This window comes from Schizosaccharomyces japonicus, assembly GCF_000149845.2.
Source record: "Schizosaccharomyces japonicus yFS275 unplaced genomic scaffold supercont5.6, whole genome shotgun sequence".
In the NCBI taxonomy this organism is placed as follows: Eukaryota; Fungi; Ascomycota; class Schizosaccharomycetes; order Schizosaccharomycetales; family Schizosaccharomycetaceae; genus Schizosaccharomyces; species Schizosaccharomyces japonicus.
In genome coordinates this window covers 30,138-51,125 of record NW_011627865.1, presented here as the reverse complement: position 1 = coordinate 51,125, position 20,988 = coordinate 30,138, and the positions used below count along the sequence as shown (strand labels likewise).

General features: G+C 42.2%; 2 protein-coding genes and 12 non-coding genes across 14 annotated transcripts; 8 read left to right on the top strand and 6 right to left on the bottom strand.

Annotated features, from left to right (window-relative positions):
- Nucleotides 1-5: 5 nt before the first annotated feature.
- SJAG_05105 (hypothetical protein) lies at nt 6-8,684 on the bottom strand (the record flags this gene model as incomplete). Its single annotated transcript, XM_002176071.2, has 7 exons — nt 6-1,792; nt 1,842-3,113; nt 3,176-3,632; nt 3,683-3,829; nt 3,898-4,233; nt 4,290-4,775; nt 7,224-8,684. The coding sequence occupies 7 exons, from the start codon at nt 8,682-8,684 to the stop codon at nt 6-8; spliced, it is 5,946 nt and encodes a 1,981-aa protein (XP_002176107.2).
- A 2,067-nt stretch (nt 8,685-10,751) lies between these two features.
- Nucleotides 10,752-11,174, top strand: SJAG_05106 (hypothetical protein; the record flags this gene model as incomplete). The annotated part of the gene is made up of 2 exons (XM_002176072.1): nt 10,752-10,773; nt 10,930-11,174. The coding sequence occupies 2 exons, from the start codon at nt 10,752-10,754 to the stop codon at nt 11,172-11,174; spliced, it is 267 nt and encodes an 88-aa protein (XP_002176108.1).
- A 1,390-nt stretch (nt 11,175-12,564) lies between these two features.
- Nucleotides 12,565-12,636, top strand: SJAG_16409. Its single transcript has one exon. It is a non-coding gene; the product is annotated as a tRNA-His (tRNA).
- Nucleotides 12,637-12,763: 127 nt separating this feature from the next.
- On the bottom strand, nt 12,764-12,835 carry SJAG_16408. Its single transcript has one exon. It is a non-coding gene; the product is annotated as a tRNA-Pro (tRNA).
- Nucleotides 12,836-13,536: 701 nt separating this feature from the next.
- SJAG_16407 lies at nt 13,537-13,607 on the top strand. The gene has a single exon. It is a non-coding gene; the product is annotated as a tRNA-Pro (tRNA).
- Nucleotides 13,608-14,133: 526 nt separating this feature from the next.
- On the bottom strand, nt 14,134-14,228 carry SJAG_16406. Its single transcript has one exon. It is a non-coding gene; the product is annotated as a tRNA-Trp (tRNA).
- Nucleotides 14,229-14,791: 563 nt separating this feature from the next.
- Nucleotides 14,792-14,863, bottom strand: SJAG_16405. Its single transcript has one exon. It is a non-coding gene; the product is annotated as a tRNA-Val (tRNA).
- Nucleotides 14,864-15,303: 440 nt separating this feature from the next.
- SJAG_16404 lies at nt 15,304-15,396 on the top strand. The gene has a single exon. It is a non-coding gene; the product is annotated as a tRNA-Lys (tRNA).
- Nucleotides 15,397-15,603: 207 nt separating this feature from the next.
- On the top strand, nt 15,604-15,674 carry SJAG_16403. The gene has a single exon. It is a non-coding gene; the product is annotated as a tRNA-Pro (tRNA).
- A 153-nt stretch (nt 15,675-15,827) lies between these two features.
- SJAG_16402 lies at nt 15,828-15,918 on the bottom strand. The gene has a single exon. It is a non-coding gene; the product is annotated as a tRNA-Leu (tRNA).
- Nucleotides 15,919-16,328: 410 nt separating this feature from the next.
- Nucleotides 16,329-16,400, top strand: SJAG_16401. The gene has a single exon. It is a non-coding gene; the product is annotated as a tRNA-Cys (tRNA).
- A 159-nt stretch (nt 16,401-16,559) lies between these two features.
- Nucleotides 16,560-16,651, bottom strand: SJAG_16400. The gene has a single exon. It is a non-coding gene; the product is annotated as a tRNA-Ser (tRNA).
- An 883-nt stretch (nt 16,652-17,534) lies between these two features.
- Nucleotides 17,535-17,606, top strand: SJAG_16399. Its single transcript has one exon. It is a non-coding gene; the product is annotated as a tRNA-His (tRNA).
- Nucleotides 17,607-20,703: 3,097 nt separating this feature from the next.
- Nucleotides 20,704-20,770, top strand: SJAG_16398. The gene has a single exon. It is a non-coding gene; the product is annotated as a tRNA-Val (tRNA).
- The last annotated feature ends 218 nt before the right edge of the window (nt 20,771-20,988 follow it).

Here is a 20,988-nt window from a genome sequence, read left to right as displayed (position 1 = left end):
TCATTCTATTTAAGTAGTCCAAGACAGTTGTAGAGGATGTAGTAACATACTTCAATAAGTGGAGGCATTGTAGTTCGTTGTTGCATCAGAAAGTTTGCGAACTGTTGATCGGAATCCGTTATGGTGGTTTCTCTGTGTAAGAAGTGTTGTTGGATTCTCTCCTTGTAGTCAGGATGGTTCCAAGCAGACCAAGCCAAAGGCAGCAGTTGGTCGCATGCCCAGTTATCGCATGTACGACCGGCTGCACCAGTAATGATATGATAGTTCTGGTCGTCGTTGTCAAGTGCCATTGGTAGACCACAGCGATAGCAAAGCTTGTGTTTGACGAAATTCATATCTAAAGGGCATTGGTTTCGTCTATGTCCTGGCTTCATGCACTTCATACAACAGCCGTTTGTATAACGACATCTGAAAGCCTCATGGTGTTGGATGCCCCTTTGTTTGAAACAATGAACGAGGCATACAGGACAAGAAGTCTTGTTGACAGAAAAGAAGTGCTTGATATCAACGATGACTTTGTTGCTCCAAGACAGACGCTCTGTAATAGTCGCTGCTCGTTCAGCGTGCTGTTTGACGATTAAAGCATTTTGAGCAGAAGTTGCAACCTTAGAACGCTTTGCAACCATGGTCAAGACTTGAGACATTGGGTTGTGTCTCTTCTTATAGTTCTTCTTGTATATACGTTTTGAGCATGATAGACAAGTAAGGGCACCTTGCAGAAGAGGACAAGAGAGAGACTTTCCATCCATGTATTCCGAAATGAATTGTCGAATGCATGTATACTTTGATTGTAGCAATGTCTTCATGTCATCGTTGACATAAGCTGAAGTAAGGTCCCGTTCCTTGTATAGGAGTATAGCTTTAGACTCAAGACCATCTCGTCCAGCTCTCCCTGTCTCTTGTACATAGTCGAGCAGTGTCTCTGGACAGCCGACATCTAGGACTAGACGAATGCTTGGGTAGTCCATTCCCATTCCAAAGGCCTTAGTCGCAACCATGACTTTGCAGTTGCTGGCATCGTCTGCGAACTTGGCAAGACTTTCAAGACGTTCTTCATCAGTAAGGTCACCAGTGTAAGAAATGGCATTTGTGTTAATGATGCCGCCTCTATTGATTGTCTCTTGTAGCTCCTTTACTTCGTCTTTGTAGCGACAGAAGACGACAATCCGGAAAGAGCCGTTTTGGTCAAAGTTGTACAAAGACCAGTTGACCTTCAAGATTCTCTCGAAATGATCATTCACATGAGTCAAAAGGCTGTACTCAATGTTCTTACGAACGGTGTCAGTTCGTATCTTAGTAGGGTTTACGGCGAAAGTCTCCAGTAGTTCATCTTCGTAAGAGAAAGGAAGCGTGGCTGTTAAGAGTACAAACGGAGCCCTCACTTCTGCAAGTCTGTACATCTCGCGAACCCTAGAACGCCAAACGGAGTCAACGACGACAGTATGTGCTTCATCAATGACTATGCGAGCGAGTTTTCCTTCAAGGGCGAGAGAGGAAAACCACTTCAAGCAGTTTGGGTTTACTGCTTGATCCAGCGTCAATATAAGCAAGTTGGGGAAGTTGCTTACTGTTGAGCAGTCAGCCTTGGCAGCCTCCCAATTAGTTTTCACTCTTAGACCTGCAGCTGTAGCCCTGCGAAGCATATCAGACTTCAGAGCGATTAGGGGAACAATGACGACAGTCATAAGAGAGCAAAGATTCATCTTCTCGATATAAGAAGGAAGCAAAAAGGTAAGTGACTTACCAGACCCGGTGGCAGTAACATAAAGCAAAGACAGTCGACGATCCAAAGCTGTAGAGGGATCCAATCCCATACAGTGGAAATCGACCTCCGAGTAAACAATCCCATTTGGGATTGTCTAGCTCCAGGCAGTCATCCAAGTTTGATGACGAAGGCAGAGTCATCCGTCTAGGACCACGAGTGATAATAGGTTTGAGTACTTCTGTTACTGTTGGCTCAGTAATAGAAGAATTTCGCTGTGCCAAAGGGAGCGAATGTTCAACCACAGAAGGAGCTTGGGGTTCTGTGGTTGTTCGCTTTGTTGCCTCTTGGTGGTCTTCTAGTCCAAGAAGACTTTGCCAATTGATTGATGCTGTGTATGCATTGGGCAATACATCTGTGTCCATTGAAGACATCACAGCATCAGAGCGACCATAAATCGAGACAGCGACCTGTCTTGTGTGTCCAGCTTGTGCATCGTAAGTCGAGAGTTGTGCTTGCTGGGGTCCTTCAAGGAAACGCTCCTTGAAGTAAGTAGCCACATCTCGATAAATTCTAAGTCCCATAGAAAGACCAAGGACTTCTTGGAAGTATTTTGATACAACTTCCGATACTCCATTAATAGGGAGTGTAGAGCCATTCTTAAGGAAGACAGAAGTCTTAAGGTCTTCCAATTTGGAGTCGTCATTATAGAGAAGCTCACAGAATAGTTGTTCTGCTGGGCGAATGAGGACAAGGTATCGCAGCAATAGCAAGGAAAGCTGTCGAGGGAGGAAACGAGGCGAGAAGTCTTCCTTGTTGGTCATGTTCCGTTGTTTCCCGTAATGCTTAATGAACATGAGCCGTCCCATGTGAATAAACAATTCACGCTTGTCCTCAGCGGTATTGCGGAATTTCCACTTAGCGAACTCATTGCCTCTTGCAGGCTGACCAGCTCCAATGTGGATCAAGACCATCAAGTACTCTGTGAACTGAGTACAACTTGCACAATATTTGGCAAGCTGATTATGGTCCCAAGGCAAAGACTTTACTGCTTGATCGAATGGGATGTTCTGTTTTTTTTGTTCAAGCAGCTTGCCTTTGATGTCGTCCTCGTTTCCAAGTAAGAACCATCCTCGTTGACTACTGCTTTGTACGATAGTACGAAAGACAGTATGTCTTAATTGAACGCAAGAAGGGTTTTGCAGGAATGAATAGCCCTTTGCGGTAGACAGAAGACGATCAGTCAAGTTATCCAACATGTCTTCCGGAACCAAGTCATCCAAGTCGATATCGACTGTAAGTTCCTTTAAGACTTTTACTGCACGTTCAGAGAGGTTGTTGTATAACGAACGCAAGTCATCAATCCGAATCATTTGCCATCCATTTACAGCCGCAGTAAGAGTTCCAAACGCTTTTTGAGAGGCTCAAAGTAAACTGCACGACCGTTGGAGCCTGGGACTTCATGCAGCTTACATGCCTTGGGGTCAACAAGACTTTGTTTACGACAGACACCCAAGACATCAGCCAAGTAGTCAAAGACAGTTCTACGATCAAGCTTCACAAAGCGAAAGATGCGTTTGTATACTTCAGAGTCTTGATCATAGAAGTCTTCGATGTTGTCAACTTGATCAGGGAAGTCCGTCTGCATCAAGTGAAATTCGACTAAGGCAACCAGTCGGCGCGAAAATGAATCGCGCCAGAATTGGTGCCAGAGCGTAAGCTGAGGGATAAGACCCATCAGAAGACAATAGATATGACGCAAGGAATTGATTGATACTTGTTTGTTGATATCAATCGAGGTGGGGAATTGTACCATGAACAAAGATTTGAGAAGTTCGTGTACCTTGTTGAAGACTTTCTGCTGAAGTTCTGGGGTTTCTCCTTCAGCAACGAACAACTGATAAGTGCTCTCAACATCATCCACCTTTCCCTGTACTGCTTGTTATCTCTGTGGTGCTCAAACACAGGATAAGCAGTAACGCGTCGAGCATAGTCCTTAAGAGTATCCTCTTGCTCCAAGGGACGAAAGCCATCGTTGTATGCTGAGTTGTCTTGAGTCGAGCGGAACAACTTAAGCAATCCACGGTCCATTCTCTTCATGATTTTGTCTGCAGCAAAGAAGTAAAGCTGTATAGCTGCATGCAGACGAGAGAATGGCAAAGAAATGCCAATTGGAGGAACGTAACAACGCAGACGAATTCCTCAACTGAACCCAGTTCTTCAAGCGCTTCAGGCCAACGGAAGCGATGAAGGAAGAGACTTCTGTTTCTGGCATCTGGCTCAGAAGTGTCTTCTGGGTTTTGGTCTATAGCAAAGACCTTAGACTCATTAAGGTAAGAGTCCAATTCCAAGTCCTTGTCGTCAAAACAGTAATACGAGACTCGGACGACTGCGCACGAAAGTTTACCTTGAAAATACTTTATTGCGCCAATGGCGAAAAGAGTTTGTGCTTGTACACGACCAACAAGCGAAGAGTATCCAGTAGCCTCAGACAGATGATGTTTACCCCGGAAGTGGTTGTATAGAGTTCCCTTAGAACCACAAAGATAGTCTTGCACTTCAAGCATTCGTATGCGTTAAGACATACGGGTAGACCAGCAACTACCTCATAGACATTACTTTGCGAAGAGTAATGAGACTTAAGACTATCCAAACGCAAGAAACGAATGTTCTCCAAAGTAAGATGTAAGTCTTTAGACATCTGAAGCTTATGCTTTTTCAGATGGCTCGCAAGCTTTTCCATGGGAATAATTGACGAGCAAGTATTGCAAATGAGCAAAGGACCTTGAATAAGCTTAAGGCCAAGGGAAGACAGTTCCAAGGCCAAAGGTCCTACCTCGTCGTTACCAACGTCAGGGCAAGATGTCGGCACCCAGCGGAGTTCCTCAGAGTCATCAGCCGTATCCATTAATGGAATAGGAGCAGTTGTTTCGTAATCGTCTATATCAGAAGACGAGAGAGATTCGTCAGAGCACGATTGGTCTTCTTCGACGATAGAAAGACATTCAGCTGGCAAGGTAGGCTGCTGATTGTTGTCACCCGTTGTTGAACAAGTGAGTGTGTGTCGATGAAGCTAGCACACTGTTTCGCATGGGCTCTGAAAGTTGCCGGCCATTTGGCAGAAAAGCCACAAGTACAGTAAACAAGTTGACTTCCGTGTTCTTGGAGACAGTAATGGGGATAGACTTGTCTCCATCTGGGATGTTTACTGTGACCGAGAGTTGGTGCTTTCTCTGATATGAGAGCGAAGCTTGGAATCGGACTCGAAAATAATTGCACACTTTTCGCACGACATTTTGGTAAACAAAGAGGACTGTATTGATTTGCTGTATAGTAGTATATGAAACCGTCCATATGACTTTGATGGTTTTATACTCTGTTTTTGTGACTGCTATACGTCCTTGTAACACACGTAGAAGAGTCTGGAACACTTTGGAAGGCCAAAGGATAGAGGGAGAATTGCATAATATTGTTTAGTCTACTACTTTAAAATTTACAACATTTCCGAGCAAAAATCATGTTGGTAAGTAAAATATAAGCTTAATAAGATAGTATTGAGTAAGACTTTTGTCATTTTTAGTTTGTAACATTTGCAACATTGTCAACATTTTAAGCTTTGCAACATCTTAATTAGTCTTATGTAAGCTTAGTAAGATAGTTATAAGCGATATTAATGTTATTTGTAACATTACAACATTTGCAACATTAGCAACATTCCTTCCTTAGACATATCTTATTAAGTGTAGTCGAAAGCAGTAATATTGTAAGAAACAATATTTCTACAGTTTACAACATTTGTGACATTGACAACAATTACCAGTCTTAGTAACACAGTAATAAGAAACATCTTGAGTGTCAACAACATTTACGATATTAACGACATTCCCCTAGCCTTACTAGTGTTATTGGTACTCATTCATGATAGTCTTAGTCGTAGTAACGGTATTCAGTAACATTAGATACCCCCGAGACCCATTCTGACCTTCATTGCCCTACATAGTGCCATAGAGCTTTTTTTGTCATAGATTTTATATGTGAAAAAAAGTGTGAATTTTGGTTAATTTGGTAATTTTTAATAAATTGTGCAAATAAATGAAATAGAAGTATTGCCTGGGTTAAGACGAATATAATTATATACTTTTCGTTTACTGAAGATGCCTCAATGAGGAGTTATTCGTGTTCAATTTTGGCAAAAATACAGCTCTTTTCCAGCTGCAGCAAAACCTCTTACTACTCACTACCCTATTACCAGGTAGACACTTCTCCCTCAGTCAGTAAAGCAATCCTTAAGTATTCTCATACCCACCAGCTGTGCTGGTCATAGACTGCGACTGACCGGATTCGAACCCTCACCCACGTACCATGTAATCGGACACCCAAGACCTTCAGACCCACTACGCCACGGACAACCCTTCCAAATTTTCTTCTTCATTATCTTCTATTCTACATGCAATTATTCTTTTTGTTTATGAACATAAGTTGTAGCAATAGTTTGTGCAATTTGACTGGTAATTAAATCAGTAAATATACATAAATTAACGAGTATAATCGCATAATTAAATCAATATTGATGTTTATTGTTTTGTTTTTCTTTTTATTCTTTTTTTACTTCTTTTTCATTGAATTATGCCTATTATGTCAAATTTAGGCATCCTTTACAATAATTTATAGTTATTATTCAAATTGCATTAAATAAATATTTCACTTTGTGACAAAGTTGCAATGTCGAAACTTTTATAGTAATTAAAATAGCATTTTACAAGAATTATGCAAAAGAACGAAAGCTGTATCATGTCTAGTTATCGAGATATAGTTTATTATTTATTTCGTTGATATTTATTATTCTTTAAGTATTTGCGTATAGATTAACGCAGTTCGTTGAGGTTCATTAATTTACAGCAACTTTCCGCAGCTCGTTATTAATTTCTCGTTTAGTGCACTGTTACGTAGTTCATTACTACTTTACTTCCTGTGTGTTTCTGTGATTCGTTATTCTTTCCTTTACTGTAATCCTCCGTATTACGTTATTTATTCTTCATTTACTGTATCTTTCCGCAGCTCGTTAAGTCTCCACAGTACTGTAATAATCTCTTATTTATTTAACGATCATTAACGTAGTTCTTTAAAAATACAGAGTGCCACAAGATTCGAACCCGGTCACTGAAAACCTTAGACAATCCCACTTCAATCCCAAAATCCCACCGACAATCCCACAAAAAAGGAGAAGGTCGAAATTCGAACCTCGACAGGGATCCAATCCCATACAGTGGAAATCGACCTCCGAGTAAACAATCCCATTTGGGATTGTCTAGGTAACAATAAGGTAACAATCCAATCCCATTTACTCGCAATCGACACTAAATGGCGTGCGGCCTAGATATAGGTGCCAGAGCGTAAGCTGAGGGATAAGACCCATCAGAAGACAATAGATATGACGCAAGGAATTGATTGATACTTGTTTTGTTGATATCAATCGAGGTGGGAATTGTACCATGAACAAAGATTTGAGAAGTTCGTGTACCTTGTTGAAGACTTTCTGCTGAAGTTCTGGGGTTTCTCCTTCAGCAACGAACAACTGATAAGTGCTCTCAACATCATCCACCTTTCCCTGTACTGCTTTGTTATCTCTGTGGTGCTCAAACACAGGATAAGCAGTAACGCGTCGAGCATAGTCCTTAAGAGTATCCTCTTGCTCCAAGGGACGAAAGCCATCGTTGTATGCTGAGTTGTCTTGAGTCGAGCGGAACAACTTAAGCAATCCACGGTCCATTCTCTTCATGATTTTGTCTGCAGCAAAGAAGTAAAGCTGTATAGCTGCATGCAGACGAGAGAATGGCAAAGAAATGCCAATTGGAGGAACGTAACAACGCAGACGAATTTCCTCAACTGAACCCAGTTCTTCAAGCGCTTCAGGCCAACGGAAGCGATGAAGGAAGAGACTTCTGTTTCTGGCATCTGGCTCAGAAGTGTCTTCTGGGTTTTGGTCTATAGCAAAGACCTTAGACTCATTAAGGTAAGAGTCCAATTCCAAGTCCTTGTCGTCAAAAACAGTAATACGAGACTCGGACGACTGCGCACGAAAGTTTACCTTGAAAAATACTTTATTGCGCCAATGGCGAAAAAGAGTTTGTGCTTGTACACGACCAACAAGCGAAGAGTATCCAGTAGCCTCAGACAGATGATGTTTACCCCGGAAGTGGTTGTATAGAGTTCCCTTAGAACCACAAAGATAGTTCTTGCACTTCAAGCATTCGTATGCGTTAAGACATACGGGTAGACCAGCAACTACCTCATAGACATTACTTTGCGAAGAGTAATGAGACTTAAGACTATCCAAACGCAAGAAACGAATGTTCTCCAAAGTAAGATGTAAGTCTTTAGACATCTGAAGCTTATGCTTTTTCAGATGGCTCGCAAGCTTTTCCATGGGAATAATTGACGAGCAAGTATTGCAAATGAGCAAAGGACCTTGAATAAGCTTAAGGCCAAGGGAAGACAGTTCCAAGGCCAAAGGTCCTACCTCGTCGTTACCAACGTCAGGGCAAGATGTCGGCACCCAGCGGAGTTCCTCAGAGTCATCAGCCGTATCCATTAATGGAATAGGAGCAGTTGTTTCGTAATCGTCTATATCAGAAGACGAGAGAGATTCGTCAGAGCACGATTGGTCTTCTTCGACGATAGAAAGACATTCAGCTGGCAAGGTAGGCTGCTGATTGTTGTCACCCGTTGTTGAAACAAGTGAGTGTGTGTCGATGAAGCTAGCACACTGTTTCGCATGGGCTCTGAAAGTTGCCGGCCATTTGGCAGAAAAGCCACAAGTACAGTAAAACAAGTTGACTTCCGTGTTCTTGGAGACAGTAATGGGGATAGACTTGTCTCCATCTGGGATGTTTACTGTGACCGAGAGTTGGTGCTTTTCTCTGATATGAGAGCGAAGCTTGGAATCGGACTCGAAAATAATTGCACACTTTTCGCACGACATTTTGGTAAACAAAGAGGACTGTATTGATTTGCTGTATAGTAGTATATGAAACCGTCCATATGACTTTGATGGTTTTATACTCTGTTTTTGTGACTGCTATACGTCCTTGTAACACACGTAGAAGAGTCTGGAACACTTTGGAAGGCCAAAGGATAGAGGGAGAATTGCATAATATTGTTTAGTCTACTACTTTAAAATTTACAACATTTCCGAGCAAAAATCATGTTGGTAAGTAAAATATAAGCTTAATAAGATAGTATTGAGTAAGACTTTTGTCATTTTTAGTTTGTAACATTTGCAACATTGTCAACATTTTAAGCTTTGCAACATCTTAATTAGTCTTATGTAAGCTTAGTAAGATAGTTATAAGCGATATTAATGTTATTTGTAACATTACAACATTTGCAACATTAGCAACATTCCTTCCTTAGACATATCTTATTAAGTGTAGTCGAAAGCAGTAATATTGTAAGAAACAATATTTCTACAGTTTACAACATTTGTGACATTGACAACAATTACCAGTCTTAGTAACACAGTAATAAGAAACATCTTGAGTGTCAACAACATTTACGATATTAACGACATTCCCCTAGCCTTACTAGTGTTATTGGTACTCATTCATGATAGTCTTAGTCGTAGTAACGGTATTCAGTAACATTAGATACCCCCGAGACCCATTCTGACCTTCATTGCCCTACATAGTGCCATAGAGCTTTTTTTGTCATAGATTTTATATGTGAAAAAAGTGTGAATTTTGGTTAATTTGGTAATTTTTAATAAATTGTGCAAATAAATGAAATAGAAGTATTGCCTGGGTTAAGACGAATATAATTATATACTTTTCGTTTACTGAAGATGCCTCAATGAGGAGTTATTCGTGTTCAATTTTGGCAAAAATACAGCTCTTTTCCAGCTGCAGCAAAAACCTCTTACTACTCACTACCCTATTACCAGGTAGACACTTCTCCCTCAGTCAGTAAAGCAATCCTTAAGTATTCTCATACCCACCAGCTGTGCTGGTCATAGACTGCGACTGACCGGATTCGAACCCTCACCCACGTACCATGTAATCGGACACCCAAGACCTTCAGACCCACTACGCCACGGACAACCCTTCCAAATTTTCTTTCTTCATTATCTTCTATTCTACATGCAATTATTCTTTTTTGTTTATGAACATAAGTTGTAGCAATAGTTTGTGCAATTTGACTGGTAATTAAAATCAGTAAATATACATAAATTAACGAGTATAATCGCATAATTAAATCAATATTGATGTTTATTGTTTTGTTTTCTTTTTATTCTTTTTTTACTTCTTTTTCATTGAATTATGCCTATTATGTCAAATTTAGGCATCCTTTACAATAATTTATAGTTATTATTCAAATTGCATTAAATAAATATTTCACTTTGTGACAAAGTTGCAATGTCGAAACTTTATAGTAATTAAAATAGCATTTTACAAGAATTATGCAAAAGAACGAAAGCTGTATCATGTCTAGTTATCGAGATATAGTTTATTATTTATTTTCGTTGATATTTATTATTCTTTAAGTATTTGCGTATAGATTAACGCAGTTCGTTGAGGTTCATTAATTTACAGCAACTTTCCGCAGCTCGTTATTAATTTCTCGTTTAGTGCACTGTTACGTAGTTCATTACTACTTTACTTCCTGTGTGTTTCTGTGATTCGTTATTCTTTCCTTTACTGTAATCCTCCGTATTACGTTATTTATTCTTCATTTACTGTATCTTTCCGCAGCTCGTTAAGTCTCCACAGTACTGTAATAATCTCTTATTTATTTAACGATCATTAACGTAGTTCTTTAAAAATACAGAGTGCCACAAGATTCGAACCCGGTCACTGAAAACCTTAGACAATCCCACTTCAATCCCAAAATCCCACCGACAATCCCACAAAAAGGAGAAGGTCGAAATTCGAACCTCGACAGGGATCCAATCCCATACAGTGGAAATCGACCTCCGAGTAAACAATCCCATTTGGGATTGTCTAGGTAACAATAAGGTAACAATCCAATCCCATTTACTCGCAATCGACACTAAATGGCGTGCGGCCTAGATATAGGTAAGTGTAGTGGTTAGGTTACAATCATTCTTTATTTTAAGTACTAGGCGGCCGAAAGCGATGCGACGCGATAAGGCTAAAAAGCTACTAAATAATGTTCACCCGATATCGCGCCGACAAGTATGTAGGCGCGGTACTGGCTTTTACTAATGGTAGCCTCTGAAGGTTACCAACAGGTACAATTGAGTACCGCGCCTACAGGAGTGTTGACGCGGTACTGTCTGATATCACTAGTCTTAGGGTTTAACTATTCTGTTACTACTTCTGAGTACCGCGCCTACAGTGTTGGTCGCACGGTACCGTCTTTTCACACTAGTGAGACACAATTGCCTATTAACAAGTACTGTTTCGAGTACCGCGCCTACAGTGTTGTTCGTACGGTAACTAAACCCTATGACTAAGACTGCTTTGATGTAATGTTGCTTATGACATGGAAAAGCGCTCAAACTTAAATAGCCAATGAAATAGGTTTGCGAACCTTAAAAGACCTTAAATTATAAGAGATTATGTTTAAAACATTACTCTTTTTTGTAAAATATCAAATAAGACTACAAGAATACTAATTGTAGCAAATTTTTGTTACATATTTAATAGTATATCTAAAAATAGTTTAATTACCGCCAAATTTTTCCTTCATTGTTTTTGATTAAAATTAATTTTTTTGTCAACGAATACAAAAAATACCACAATATAATGAATAATCTGTGAACAGCTTTATATTAAAAACCGTACTTTACGTCACAAAAAATAATCAAAATATTAATCTGTTGTAATGATTAGTCTAAGAATGTGATTATTGAATGTATTATTTAGACCTTGAAATTGAAGATTCTTTTCTTTTGCAAATTTATTTTATTATTACGTCATAGCTTATCACAGAAATTCTAAATGGAAGGTTTGGATTCGTAATCCTAAGACATAGCTAACTGTAATAACCACATATAGTACCGCGCCTACGACGATGTTGGGGCGGTACCGTGTTTGCACATCAATAGTTATCTAATACCTATGATACTGGTATCCGCCGACAGTAGTGTAGGCGCGGTACCGTCCCAAATGTCAGTAGCAACTAGTTATGTGACATAAGCGAGAAGTTTCGGTATTCCTAGACCTTTCTTCGCTTATTTTGCTTCGTAACCGAATATAAAACTTCAAAGCGCTGTAACTCCGTCAATAGTGCGGCGATTAACTTTTGCTTTAGCATATGACGCTAATATTCATAAACGATTACGACGCACAATAGAAATAAAAAATCGCATAGCTTTCTCGTCTTCTACGCAAACCAAAATTAATCGCAAAAAAATACCGCGTCCTAACACAGTCTTGTCAGTCAATACAAAAATTGTTTTGCGAGCCTTCTCGACCAATGCCGTATTCTGCCTTAAGCGAGAAAAAAAATTATTTTTCAAGTAATTTCCGGATACTAAAAAATAAAATGTAAATAATAAAAAATAAAAAATAAAAAATAAAAAATAAAAAATAAAACGCAAAAAATAAAAAGGAAATAACAAAGTAAAAAGTACAAAGTAAAAAAATAAAAATAAAAGTAAAAATAAAATAAAAATAAAAATAAAAAATACAATAATACAATAAAATAAACAGAACAGAACAGAACAGAACAGAATGATTAGGAATGCAAGTTAGTATGAAAGGTAAAGAGATATGAAAGGCAAAGAGAGGGGAAAGCAAAAGGAGAACTAGTTAGATGGATATACCTTGGTAGTGGTAAGTGCCTAAATAAATTAAAAGGATTGCTTAATGTAGGGTGAAATGGAAGAAGGGGCATGAGAAGCTCACATGGTCCAGTGGTCAAGACTCAACGTTGTGGCCGTTGCAACCCAGGTTCGATTCCTGGTGTGGGCATAGCTTTTCTTTTCCCTATTGGTTCGCGTGTCTGGTACAGCTTGCTGTTACGCGACAAAGTGTGCACTCAAACATCGGAGAAAAGCAAAAATCGTGTAGCAAGAAAGCCTACGGGCGAGAAAAGAACGGGCTGTTGTGGGAATCGAACCCACGACCACCATCACCCTAAGATGGTATCATACCACTAGACCAAACGGCCGTCTTCACACATTCTGCCACGCTGTACATACATTACCGTATCGTTTCCACGTACTTTAGCGTTTCTCTCAACATCAATTCACTTTACTGAGATCACTACTCAATATCGTACTTATTAGATCACTTGGCTGGTTGCACGCTGTTCGCTGTGCAGCATCAAAATTCTTTCCGTACTACCGCATTCATTCTGCAGACAGCTTTGTCGGCAGGACAGCAATACAAAGAATTAAAGCAAATTGACAACCACCGGTACACGGTACACGTACAACGACTGCTGCCCTTCCCATTTCCATTTGCCTTTGTCTTTGTCTTTGTCTTTGTCTTTGCCTTTGCCTTTGCCTTTGCCCTCTGACATCCTCTCGCTTACTCTACACGCGGCGATCACACAATCGCTACGCGTAATCACCTTTTGTCAATAATAGCACATACGACAGGAAACGATACAGCAAGTTCAACTACCCTACCAACAAGAGGCGGGCGGAAATACAGCACAGAGAAAAAAGAAATAAAGCAGTCGCTAGCTTCTGCAAGCGATCCCGTCCCTTGGGTGGAATAGAGAGGCTTATGAGGGCAACTGATATAGAACGAAAAAGCTTGTATTGAAATGAACTGTGTAAGTGGAGAAAAGAGGAGTGAGGAGGGGCGGAAAGGAGTTTGGAGCTTAGAGTTTAGAGAGGCCAAGGTGAGGACAGAGGCAACAGTGGCCGTTTGGCTAGTGGTATGATACCATCTTAGGGTGATGGTGGCCGTGGGTTCGATTCCCACAACAGCCCAATCTTTTAGCTCCGTCCCTGCTTTTCAGTTTGTCTTTATGGGAATTGGATGACATTGTTCGGATATCACTAAAGCTTCTTAGCGGTGGCAATGCGGCGACCAGTGATATGGCAAGGAGCGGAAAACCTTTAAAAAAACAGTATACTAGGAACCTGAGACGGTTGTTCAGCGAAGATGCTTTAAGTGACGCGATCAATTAGCGAACAACGCGTGTTACTCCAGCCGAAGAATTACACGGAAAAAAGAACGCGTAACAATGCATTACTGCTGCTCTGACAATCACGTTTGAGTCATGCCAATATGGAGGATTCCGAGGGTTTCCCTTGGAGCCATTACACAACCACTGAACCATCGTAGAGCTTACATACAGATATGCTTCGTGGATCACGGATTGCCGGTGTTCGGCTTCGCTGGCGTACTGCTCCATATACTTGACCGGCGTTTCCCAGTCCGCGTGCTGGTCTTTGTCCGTGTATCCGTTGGCTTCAAGCCAGCTGAAAGCAAAGAGAACAACAAAAGAAGACATGACCCCTAAGCGACTTGAACGCTTGACTTTGAGATAACACCGTGGTGCAGCACCTCTTTGGAATCTCACACTCTACCGACTGAGTTAAGGGGCCTTGGTCATCAACCCCTTTCCTTTGAGATTTAGTTTTATTTTTAGTTCACTTTTTACGACTCTTGTCCTTTGCTCATTACTCCTGCAGCTACCCTCTTTACTCGCCCCAACACCTCTCTATCTTCTATCGCTACGCACATTCTTTTTCACTGACTGGTGCTACGTTGCCGATGACGATAGAACAATTTTACAATAGATTAAATGTTAAGTTTATACAATAGAATATAGTGTATTCTATTACAGTAGAAAGAAAAGAAAATGGAAAATTGAGTTGAATTGAGCTGAATTGATTAAACTATATTGAATTGAATTGAGCTGAATTGAAAAAGCAAATTTAGTGAAATAAAATAAAATAAAATAAAAAAAAGAAAAGAAAATAAAGAAAAGAAAAGAAAATAAAATAAATAAAATAAAATGAAATGAAAGAAAATATAAATGAAATGAAGAGCGAGCAAAAAGATGAGTAAAATAGCAAGATATCTTTGATGAATACATGCGAGCAAAAGATGAGTAAATAGCAAGCTTGAGCCCCTTCTATTCACAATAAGAGGACCAAAAACCAGCTAGTCCCGCCGGGGATCGAACCCGGGACCTTCTCCGTGTGAAGGAGAAATCATACCACTAGAACACGGAACTCAGTCTTCTATTGTCCGGTCCTACTCACAGTACAAGTAGCCGTAAGCCTCAAACGAACGCCGGTTTTGGTTTCTTGTTTGGCTTTTTCGGTTCCCGCTCAAATCAACGAACCGTAATGTCTCGTTTTTGCGCTTCTAATGCACGGGGATTCATTGACTTTCACTCTATCGCGTTTTGCTTCCGGTGGCTCGTGTTCTAATCAGCTCGTGTCGAGTCCTCATTCGGCTTTCTGCGGAAAAACAAAGAGGAGGTAAGAAATAAGAACTCGGAACTCGAACGGGGAAGACAGGGTAGTATGGGCTGAAGATGTGATGTTGAATGCGGTCTATGACGAGAAGGGTATTCGTCGCAAGTCTTGTGCCGTAGAAACGGAAGAATAATCAAACACAAAGAACTATGGATGAGGGATGTACTACGATGGTAGAGATTTTACGAGCCAGTCCCGCTTAGCTCAATCGGCTTAGAGCGTCCGGCTTTTAGGACACGATAGTCAGGTGACCGGAAGGTTGCGAGTTCGAGTCTCGCAGTGGGAGATACTTTTCCCATGGCGGGAAAAACTTGGGGCATGTCGATGCGGGCCGAAGGTTGAATGCTGGGCGCCGCCGTATTACATTGGAATGCCTTCACTTCAAGTATACTGTTTGTGGGAACACGCAAACAATCCTGATGGAAACCAGCACGTAAAGGTTTGTGTTGAGGCAGCGTGAACTTGGAGGACTATTTGAGGGTAGAGACATGGTGGCCGTTTGGCTAGTGGTATGATACCATCTTAGGGTGATGGTGGTCGTGGGTTCGATTCCCACAACAGCCCTTTTGCCCGGCTACGGGCGTGCGTGTTGCCTGTTTACAATTTGAGCCGTTTCCGTCCATGGTGGATGGCCTGGTCGTGCTGTCATGATCTGCCTGAAGTTGCCTACACTCGGCAGAAACAAAGCAAACAGTCCTGTCGGCAGGAAAACCTTAATGACGAAGTGGGGTTGAACCCACGCTCACATATGTGAACTAGCACGCTCAGTTCCTGAAGCTAGCGCCATAGACCACTCGGCCACTTCGTCCTAACGCGTTCTGTTTCTCTGCTCCACCTCACCAGGGTAGAAGGCGATGTATGCGGAAAACCACACGCTGAAAACCCACACACATGGAACATGGAACATGGAACAACACGGCGCAACGTAGAGAGAGGACGAAAGAAGAAGCATTGTCGAGATGAAACTCGGTCTAATGGCCTGCGTTAGTTCTGCCAGTCTGCCAGGCTCGCAAAGTCGCAACCCGCATCTTCCATACGTCTGGCGGATTCGGCGATGCTTGCGCGGTAAAGAGGTGGCGGGTTTCCGCGTGTGGTGTTTCGGCAGCGGGACAGGCTATATTGCAAAAAGGGTGACTACGAGCAAGTAAGTAGCGGGAGAGAAGGGGTTTGCAAAGAGACACTGTGTTATGGAATTAGAATGGAAGGGTGTAGCGTGAGGGGGTCATAGCTCAGTGGTAGAGTGAGGGATTGCAGATCCCCAGGTCGCTGGTTCGAACCCGGCTGGTCCCTGACTTTTGCTATTTTTTGTTGGCCGTGTAACTAGCTTTGGTGTGTGGATGGCGAGCTAGTGCTGTTGACTTTTTTTTTCAGGCGTGGCTCTAACAATCGAAAGCGTGCTGAACCGCACGGTAAGCAAAAAGAAGAGTTATTAAAGAAAGACAATGATCTCGACAACGGCAGGATTCGAACCTGCGCTCCCAAGGGAATCCGCTGGGCTACTGATAGCAGGCGAACGCCTTAAACCACTCGGCCACGTTGTCCTCAGCGCTCTGTCACGGAGCAAATGAACTTATGTCATTGCCTCCCTTCCTGTTTCGCCATTACTAGAGCATCTCATTCTTTTGCTACTTACCTTCATCAGTCACCGTGTATTCTCTGCATCCCACACACATCATGCCTGCTCTGTTGCTCCAATTCTCCCTCCCATCCTCCCACCTGCTCTCCTTTGTTGTCAAAGTCGCGGCCTAACACCGTCAAGCGTAGCTCTTGTCAGCGTACAGTCAACTGCTCGGTTTCGCGAACCATGCCTTTTCACTGTTAGCTCAAGCGAGAAACAGCGACCATTAACGTGCTGTTAGAACTCATCCGTTTGCACTAGGACGTAACCAAAAATACCGGAACGGAGACAAAATGTGAAATGGAACTCACCCGAGTTTTGATTATTGTAGCCAATACCAAGTTGCAATCGATACAAAATTGTTTGATTATTGTAGCCAATACCAAGTTAACCCGGGTTTATTTTTCAAGTAATTTCCGGATACTAAAAAATAAAATTTCCGGATACTAAAAAATAAATCCGGATACTAAAAATAAATGAAAAATAAAAAATAAAATCAAGAAAAAATAAAAAGAATAAAAAGGAAATAACAATCAAAAATAAAAATAAAAGTACAAAGTAAAAATAAAAAAAAATAAAAAATCTAAGAAATACAAGAAATACAATAAAATAAAATAAACAGAACAGAACAGAACAGAATGATTAGGAATGCAAGTTAGTATGAAAGGTAAAAGAGATATGAAAGGCAAAGAGAGGGAAAGCAAAAGGAGAACTAGTTAGATGGATATACCTTGGTAGTGGTAAGTGCCTAAATAAATTAAAAGAATTGCTTAATGTAGGGTGAAATGGAAGAAGGGGCATGAGAAGCTCACATGGTCCAGTGGTCAAGACTCAACGTTGTGGCCGTTGCAACCCAGGTTCGATTCCTGGTGTGGGCATAGCTTTTTCGTTTATTCTTTTTTTCTTCCTTTTTTTTTTTTTTTATTGCTTTGGTCTAATGGATTTAACTGTGATGAAAGCGTCCACTCAGCTTTTTGGATAAGGTTTCGCAAGCTTAAAGCTCAATGATGAAAAATGGAGGCGAACCTGTAAAATTAAACAAGCCGATGCGTTGAAATAGACTTGTAACGTTCAACGAGTGCCTAACGCAGAACTTGGCAAGTATGTGGAATGATGAATGAAATGAATAATAGCCTAGCCTAGTAAGTTGTTATGGTTTTGTTGGGAAGCAGGAAATTCCTTATACAGTAGGGGGGTGGTTCCAGGTTTGCGGAAGTTACAACTGATGGGATTGGTTTGTACGAAACGGTGATCACAACGTTTCCGCTGCACGAGTGTAACTGAAAGCTGTGAATCAGAATCTCGCGTGCTAACCGTTACACCATACAACCCTCTTCGCCCGTGTCACGGTTCGAGGCCGGATATGTTTAGTTCTATTGAGGATTCCTGTTTGTTGGCTTCAAACAATGAATAACTTATTTCCTTTAACCTTTCGAAGCTTCGGTTAATAAACCTTAATTGTTATGATGCGCGCAATTGTTCTTGAAAGTTATTGTTGAAAGGAACAAGTAGTGTTCAACAGATTATAACCCTTGAACTCTTGCATCTTTATATTAACTATTTAATTGATACTATCTTTTGTTACTAATTCGTATTTGTAATGTTTGTTAATTTTTGAGAAATAAAATTCAATAATTTTGCAAGTTGTGCAAATGTAAAAGCAATAACTCGGAATTGCTTCGTAATAGCAGTGAATGCTAGCGAATGCTTAGTCATTCAATTTAAGAAACCAATCAGTTGAATGATTGTTTCATTCCCAAGTTTAAAAGTACTCGGAGGCAATGACATAAGTTCATTTGCTCCGTGACAGCGCCCTCCTTAGATTCGATCCGAAAGCTCCAATGGTTCCGTGAATTTAGTAATAAAAACGACATCCTTCGTGTCCACTGCCAGGGTAACCGGGCGGGGCTTAGTGGACACGACAGGAATGCCGTGCTTCCTCACGAAGCTCTCCGAGATAATGTAGGTGCAACAGCCCGTGTCCAGCAGGGCCTCCGTTGCTATGCCACCCAGGGTGCATTCCACCACCGGGGTATCCTCTAGCCGCGGCCTGCGGGTCGTCAAGGCGTTGCAGATCAGCGGCTCCACCCGCCGATCCTCTTCTTCCTCTCTGATCGCCCCATCTTCCAGATCTACGGGGTCGATCTCCTCTTTCCTTTTGGTGGTAGTGGGGGCGAGTGGGGTAAGGGTTGCTAGGGGCAACGGCTCCTCACCACCAAAAAATTTTCACTCCCCCGCCGTCCAACGAATGTTTTTCCTTGTTCTGCTGTACATCCGATACAGCTTCTGTTTCCGTAGTTTCCATAGTCATAAGATCTTTTTCAAGTCTTCCAAAGCGTAGCGATGAGAATTTGATTTATTGACACTATCTGTACCCGCAGGCGTTGTTTCTTCTTCCTCCGTTATTCTGCGCAAGATCAGCTTGTTGCCATCCTCGTCGAATACTATCTGGTTGGCTCTGATCTTGCGAGTGGGGGGACGACGGCGGGGCTGCGTGGGGAAGTGGGGGCAGTTAAAGGAGAAGTGCCCCCTCTGCCTGCAGCGAAAACAACGCCCTTGGGCCCTGAGAGTCTCCTTCTCAGCGTCCGAGATAGGTCCGAGGCGCGCCGCGTCGATCTGCATCGGATCATCGAACGCGCGCGCCGAAAAATTGGGGGCTGAGGCGCCCGAAAAGCCGCCGACGCCCTCCGCCGGGTCGTCATACGCTAGTGCGATGCGCGCGGCTGCCTCGAACGTCTGGGGCGCCTCTGCGCGCAACTTGCGACGCACCGAAGGGCGCGCGCGCGACACCAATTTAGTTATCAGCTGACGATCGGACAAGCGAAGCGTCAGCTGGAAGTTCCGCAGTCGGCCGATGAACTCGGCGGCCGACCCGCGAAACTGGAGTTCTTCGAACTCCAACCATTGGTCCTCCACCGAGCTAAAAGGCGCGAAAGCCGCCTCAAGCGACTCGGTGAACTCGGACCACGCGAACGAGTCGTAGGAGCTGCGCGGGTAGCGCAACTCGAACCAGTCCTTTGCGGCGCCGTCCAATCGCATTGCTACGATTTTCGGCAAAACCGCCAATTCTACCCCCAGGTAGTCCAATCGCTCTTCCATTTTCCTCACCCAGCCTCTTACTTCGGCAGCATCTCGCTTGCCGTCGTAGATTGGTAACCGCTCGATATTGCCGAGACTAGGCAACTTCGAGGCGGCGGCTGGGGCGGGCGCTTGGGCATACGCCCGGGGAGCGAACGGGGTAGCCGCGGGAGGGGCCGCGGGAGAGGGAACGTCTTTCCAACCGTCCATATCCATGCGAAAATTTTCTTATAACTTCTTTAAATAACAAAAATAATTCCCAGGCGACGAAAAACGTAGTGACGGTAGCAATAAAAGATTCCTTCCGAGATATCGAAAAATGTTTTTTTTTTTTTTTTTTTGATAAGTTATTTTTTCCTGTCCGGTAAAAAATAAAAAATAAAGAAAAAAAAAAATAAAATAAAATAATAAAATTCCAAGAGACCGCAGTCTCTTCTGGCGAAGACGAAAATTACTTAACAAACAATTTCAGGAATAACGATTCCTTCTTCCGGCGATGGCGATGGCGATGTGTCTGGGCAAAATTCTCAGGAATTTTGCCTCGCAACCAAATGTAACGATCTGCTCCTTAGATTGGTAGGAGAATGAAATGATGATTTTATTGTATTTTTCTAGGTTTTTTATAGCAATAATTCTGTCCAGTTTTGCATCTGGAGTGACGGTAATCCCGGAATTATTGCTAAGGTTGACCTCCCTAAGGTGGAGGTTGGAACAGGGCCTTTGAAGTAGGGACTTGCATGTCCTACTAAACAAGAAAGGCCCTGTGGCCTAGTGGTAACTCTGAACCTTCGAACGATTGTTCGTCGGTTCGAGTCTTGTTGTGACCTCGTTTAACGAGGTCCAACCTACAGTCCGTTACACTTGTACTGTGAGTAGGACCGGACAATAGAAGACTGAGTTCCGTGTTCTAGTGGTATGATTTCTCCTTCACACGGAGAAGGTCCCGGGTTCGATCCTGTCGTCTTCCTCAGGGTAGCCGCTCCAGCGTAACAAGTAGTAAGTTGAGTCCGGCCGGTGCTCGTGGTGAACGATTTCCTCGACTTCGAAGTTATCTTCGGCTGCTGTAGTGGGGTCTTCGGGTTCCTCCTCTGGTGGCTCACCGTGGTAGCGCTCAATGCGCGACATGTTGAAAACCGGATGTGCCTTAGAGTACGGCGGCAGTGGAAGTTAAAGACAGAATAA